General features: G+C 34.7%; 1 protein-coding gene across 1 annotated transcript; it reads left to right on the top strand.

Moving 5' to 3' along the window:
• Nucleotides 1-2,358: 2,358 nt before the first annotated feature.
• On the top strand, nt 2,359-5,490 carry LOC149398478 (RNA-binding (RRM/RBD/RNP motifs) family protein). The gene is made up of 4 exons (XM_089614007.1): nt 2,359-2,627; nt 3,162-3,230; nt 3,343-3,449; nt 5,059-5,490. Exons 1-4 carry the CDS (start codon nt 2,459-2,461, stop codon nt 5,155-5,157), a joined length of 444 nt encoding a protein of 147 aa, XP_089470133.1. The 5' UTR covers nt 2,359-2,458; the 3' UTR covers nt 5,158-5,490.
• Nucleotides 5,491-6,170: the final 680 nt, after the last annotated feature.

The following is a 6,170-nucleotide window of genomic DNA, read 5'->3' as shown; positions in this document are numbered from 1 at the left end:
TCATCTGTCAATCATCTGCCAAATTGAATTCAGGTTTTCTCGGGGGTTTTTCGGTCTCAATCGTTTTGTTTTGTTTTTAGGAAAGAGACTGGCTTGGTTTTTACTTGAGCGTAGTTGTCTTTTTATCTTGTGATAAAACATAAAATGGGGGACTGAGGGAGGGATTTCTTATTTGTTTTGAATTCAAGTTTTCTTAATGGTATTTCAACTCTTAGTTGGTTTGGTTCGTTTTATTTTTAGGAATAGGATTGGCTTTGTTTGACTTGACTGTAATGGTCTGTTATCTTGTCATGAAAGATAAAATGGAGAGAGAGAGAGAGAGAGAGAGAGAGAGAGAGAGAGAGAGAGAAGAAGAAGAAGAAGAAGAAGAAGAAGCCTTAGAATTGAGTAATATAACTTGTGTGGAGAACTTTTGCTTCTAAGGCTTAAAGAATACCACCGTATTGCAGTATGTTGCGGTATTTGACTTATCGCAAAAAATATATCCCGCGAGATGTTTTAACAAAAAATATTTAAAGTATATTTTTCTTACACAAATTAAAAAAAATTAGTTTTCATACACATAAAAAACACAAATCCCTAACGAAAAAAAAAAAAATCAAATCATTGAGACTGTTGAAATGTGCGAGGTTGTTCGTTCTGTGCTATGCCATATTCATACTACGTTATGCGATAAGCATATGTCATGTAGTACACTTGCAGATGCATGTCGTAGTTGTAGTTATCTAGCTCAACACAAATAAATAGAGTACACTCGATAACCTAGCATTCACAAATTATTCGCCATTTAATTTGTTGTTGACGGTGACAACGTCTGAAATTGCAACGCCTTCGGGGACGACGACAAGGATGCCGGTGCCGAAAATTGGTAATGAGGCTGTGTAGTCGTTGTTAGAGTAAGACTCGTGATAACTTGAGTGACACGCATGTTGATTTTTGTACAGGTCATAAGACTCATTACTTGACATTGGGTTTGAAACTTTCGAACCCTCGAGAGTAAGTGAAAGCAATTAAAAAAATCGGAAAAATTGATCAACGTCATTGCTAGACAATATTGACATTACATCTTGTATACCTCTTTGTTGGTCGCGTTCATATCCCCGTGTAAAAAAATTTGGATGCAAACGTTCGTAATCTTCATCTAATGGTGGTATGTTTCTACCATCACCGCTGTATACCCACCGTATTAACAGCCAACGTCAATAGGCCCACCACCACATACTTCATCACCTTGATCATCACCTAAAATGTTAAAAAAAATAACAAAACAAATACTTGTTTGAAAGTTGACAAAATTATGAGGGTTATCTTACCGATCGTACCGTCCAAGTCATCAAAACTACCATATGAAGAACTACTCCTTTGCTCAACACTTGGTCGACATTAATTTCAAGATTTGTAGTCTCGCGAGCGAAAAAATCTAATGCACCCATTTTGAGATCATCTCATTATGTTACGATGGAACAAAGTCCATGTTAAGAAAAATATTAATGAGTTTGTATCGCATGTGGGCCACTCGTCCCAATCATCTTTTTTAGAAGTTTTGGATTGACCCTGCCGATTGAAAAATGGTCGGCTCGGGACTATTGAAGGGCTTAAGTTGTTCACAAAGTATTGACCACCGTGCCGGGCCAGCCACACCGTCAAAAAGGCCCAGTCCAAACTCCAAACGCAATCGGGTCCAATCTAGGTCTGCTTTAGAGCCAATCATTACAAATTAAATAAAATGCTTTGTCTTCGGTCAAGTAATGCATTTATGTATAAGAAGAAAAAAAAAATTATGCGATTGAAACAAATTCTCGCTTAAAACTAATAATTTAAAAAAATTCAGTCAAAAAACATATATTTTTGAAATTCTCATTTTCGAAATCGGTGTTCTAAATCATTTTCCTGATATACTATGATCTCACAATTTTAGAAGATTGAAAAAAATCAGACACACACAATACAATGCAATTACTATTACTCACACATAATCGTAATTCCTAATTGGTAGAAGTTTTGATTCTTGACCCCCATGTAAAAAAAAAAAAGAATAATAATAACAAAAAATTAGAAAAATAGCCAATTTAAACGTTTGATATTGCTAAATAGCCCAGGTTTGGTAAATATTAGGTAAATAGCCATAAATGATGACGTGGCTTAATATGGCAGTGGTTATTTACTTGATATTTACGTTTGTAAATATAGAAAATTGGTTATTTACCTAATATTTACAAAACATTGGCTATTTAGCAATTTTCAACGTTTAAGTTGGCTATTTTGCTAAATTACCCTAATAATAATAGTTTAAATTAAAAATTACTTAGTTGGACTGTATAATTGGGCCGAGACTTTGGCCCTAGTCAATTACTCCATTTCAGACGCGCCTCTCGATTTTTCCCAAAATAATTTCAGAGCAAAGGGTTTAGCTTAAACCCTCGAAAGTCGTAACCACCACTTTCCGTAGCTAACGATCATGGCTCTCCGATCGGCGGCAGCGGCGGCGGCGGCTTCATGTCGCGGCGGCGGAGGAAGCGAATTCACGAGACGCCTGTTCTCGACGCCTTCGTTCCTCTCGAATTCGGCTTCAGCCGCGCCGCAGGGTCGAGAGAAAGCCGAGCCGAGCACTAACCTCTTCGTCTCCGGTAACGAACACGCTTTCTCGTCTCTTTCTATGGATCTAAGTTTTGTTCATTTCTGATTTCTCTATGTCAGTTTGTCGATTTCCCTAATTTAGTTGCCATGCATAGTTTGTTTCATCCATGTGTTTTGAGTTGGGATTTTATTTCTTATTTGGTAATATTGTAATATTATTGCTACATTTTTGTTTGAGATCGTTAGGTGTTTCTGAGAACAGAATAATGATGTGCTTCTTTTTGCTCACTCGTCAATCTGGTCAATGTGTTATTCATTATCCATATTTATAACTTCATGAGTCTCTTTCAAAAGCACCCAAATTCAAGCGGTTGTGTGTGTGTGTGAGAGAGAGAGAGAGAGAGAGAGAGAGAGAGAGCTAGTTCATTCCATTGATATTTGAAAAGTCCAATAACTTGAATTAGTACATGTGTGTATACCAGCTATGAGAATATTCTACAAGTAAAGGGTTTATCATTCCGTGTGTGTCAAATTTTCGGTTCAATTCTTTGCTATGGCCATTCTTATTATCTCATCAAATACAGGGCTTAGTAAGCGAACAACGACAGAAAAATTGCATGAGGCATTCTCTCAGTTCGGCGAAATTGTGAATGGTATCTCTCTCTCTCTCTCTCTCTCTCTCTCTCTCTCTCTATATATATATATATATATATGTAAATATATGTTGTTAATTTATGGGGGGAATAAATTTATGACGATTTACAGCAAAGGTGGTGACTGATCGGGTGTCGGGGTACTCGAAGGGGTTTGGTTTCGTGAAATATGCCACTCTGGCTGACGCTGCAAAGGGTATCGAGGGCATGGACGGAAAGGTGAGTCGGATCTCGCTAATCTCTCTCGGTTTTTAGTTTTTTTTTTCATTGCCATTTGAAGATACTATGCTAGCTTTCGTTTGATGTCTGTTGAGTAAGAAGTGACATTAAATGAGATATTCTAGAAAGAAGAAGTTTGTGCTCTTTCTGTTCTTTCTGGAGATAAAGCAATATAGAAAACAGGATCAGATCACGGGAATACCACTACTTTATTACCTCTCTGGAGTCTCAAAGTACGAACTTTTCAGAAGCTTCTTTAGTTCTTACAGTTTTGCGAAATTGAAATCCAGATATTTGTGGTTTCTCAGATACACCGACGAAGTTTTTTCTTTGTTAGTTACAATTATTGGTGTCAAATATTCGGTATCATCTTGGATTCTGTTAAGACCTCAAAGGTAGTATCGTAATTAGACATTAATAGTTAGTTAAGGAAATTTGTTAGTATGAGTAAGAGGAGAGCGAAGGAAAAAAAAAGGGAGAAATCGATTGAAAATTGGGATGTTTCCCGAGGGAGAGAACAAGCCAAGCTTGTAACTATCTTGTATTTTCTTATTTCTGAGTAATGGAATATTCAGGGTCTTATCAGATTCTTACTTGTATCTGTATGTGTTAGACTGGAGTAAATTAGTAATTTATTTCTTTAATTTTTTTTTTTGGTATAAATTAAGGGTTGAAAAAGTAATTTTCAATTAAAAATTTAAGTTTCCTTAGTGACGGAGTAGTGTAACTGGAGGGATTGGATCAGTTTCTCCTCTCGAGGACATGAATAAAATAGTTTTTTGTGTTTCTTTATTATCTTGGGTCGTATCAAAGGACCCAAAATAGTTTTATTGATATAACTCGAGAGGTCTGCTATTCTATCCGAGTCTCTTAAACTTAATCTAACACTACATAAAATTATGTAAAATAATTAACTAAACAATTCTGCTTGTGAACTTGATATGTACTAATACATGTGGATTAACTGAAATATAAACAAAACGAAGTACAATTGGTGATATTATACTTTTGAGAGGTCAGTGCTCTTTTAGATTGAATTCATTCCTTGCTCCAATCTCTCCTACGATTTCCATACCTTTCTCTCTACTAACCTTTTTATTATAAGCTATCTATAACTTCTTAGTATTCTCTATTCAATCCCTTACTATCCCTTATTATAATTACTATATCCTCAATACTTAGGTTCCTAAGCCCCGTTTGGAACCCAAAAAATAGGAGGGAAAGGAAAATGGAATACATCCTATTCTCTTGAAATTGTTTGGATTGAAAGAAAATCGAATGGAATGGAAAATAGGAGGGAAAATATATAACTAAAGGGATTCTATGTTTCATGTAAAATCGGGGGAAAATAAAATCCATCATGATTTTTACATGAGGTGCACCTATTTTTTTTTTTTTTTTTTTTTACTTATGTTCTTTCCCTCTTATTTTCCATCACTAAAAATTTGGATTTCCTCTCTTTATTTTCCCTTCCATTGCCTTTTTCCTTGTATTTCCTAACAGAACCCTGACTACCCATCCTAATTATATATCTATACATGGTATGAAGTGATTAAATAGATTAAAACATGATTAAATAAATAAACCGAGTGTTCTATTGGTTGTGCAGTTTCTTGACGGTTGGGTTATTTTCGCTGAATACGCGAAGCCGAGACCGCTACCCGGAGATCCCAGAACTACTATGCCTCCAACATATGGCTATCAGTGAGTCTCCACAACAGAAACAGGTCTCTTTGAATTACTTTTTACTATCATTTATGAACGGAAAAGAAAAAGAAAAAAGAAAAAAGAAAAAAGAAAAAAAAAAACATTGTTAAGTTGAACGTATTTGCCACAGGCTATGAACATGTAATTTCTTATGAACAGAAATATATACATGTTTTTTAAGTTAAATGCCAAGGAAACACAATGATAATGCTTGGCGCATGGAATATGAGTTAAGTTTCATATTATGTTGCTTGTATTTATGTATCCCTCGTTGTATTATGCTTAGTTCTTTTGAGTGTAAATTTAGTTCGCTTAATTTAGTTTCATTCAATAATTTGTGTGTTCAGTGGCTTCGAAAAAAAAAAAAGGAAATGGGTTGTTAAAAAAAGTACGGTTTGATCGGTCCCTTGACTTTTATGTAACGGTCAAGTGAAGGTAGGTTATCAGAGAAATATTAAGATTGTCCAAAGCCTTTTTCAACGCTCGTGAAGTAAACTAGCAATTTTTTTTTGGTAGTTGAACTTGGAAAAACTAGCATTATTTTTATGAGGGGAAAAACTACCGTCCGAAAATCGATTTATTATAAATTTTGCATGCTTCAACTCACCCTTGGAACTTGCAAATGATATGGATTATGGACTACAAAATCAAATCAATGAAATGTCCCATTTATTGAATTGCTTAAAAATAATAAAACAAAGCAGCTATTTTAAATATTTGGTGGATAGTTGTGGCCTCAATTACTCAGTCTTTAGTCCACAGTGTAATTTCGTTCCATGCAGTTAGACACCAATTAGTTTAATTTTTTTGTTAATCACTCATAAACTAACTAGAATTCAATTTGATCCTTAAAACAAATAGCAGTAATATTAAAAACAACAAAATTAGAAAAATAGTCAACTTAAACATTTGATATTGCTAAATAGCCAAGATTTGGTAAATATTAGGTAAATAGTCATAAATGATGATGTGGCTTAATATGACAGTGACTATTTACTTAATATTTAAAATGGT

This window comes from Urtica dioica, chromosome 5, assembly GCF_054948205.1.
Source record: "Urtica dioica subsp. dioica isolate 48M chromosome 5, U.dioica_male_clone48M_v1_H2, whole genome shotgun sequence".
Taxonomy (NCBI): domain Eukaryota; kingdom Viridiplantae; phylum Streptophyta; class Magnoliopsida; order Rosales; family Urticaceae; genus Urtica; species Urtica dioica.
This window is presented reverse-complemented; position numbering and strand designations above follow the sequence as displayed.

What these genes read in the sequence shown, in the direction of transcription:
- LOC149398478 (XM_089614007.1), top strand. Translation starts at nt 2,459, where the DNA reads ATGGCTCTCCGATCGGCGGCAGCGGCGGCGGCGGCTTCATGTCGCGGC. An exon ending in CACTAACCTCTTCGTCTCCG is followed by an intron (nt 2,628 to 3,161) that starts GTAACGAACACG and finishes CATCAAATACAG; the next exon opens with GGCTTAGTAAGCGAACAACG. An exon ending in GTTCGGCGAAATTGTGAATG is followed by an intron (nt 3,231 to 3,342) that starts GTATCTCTCTCT and finishes GACGATTTACAG; the next exon opens with CAAAGGTGGTGACTGATCGG.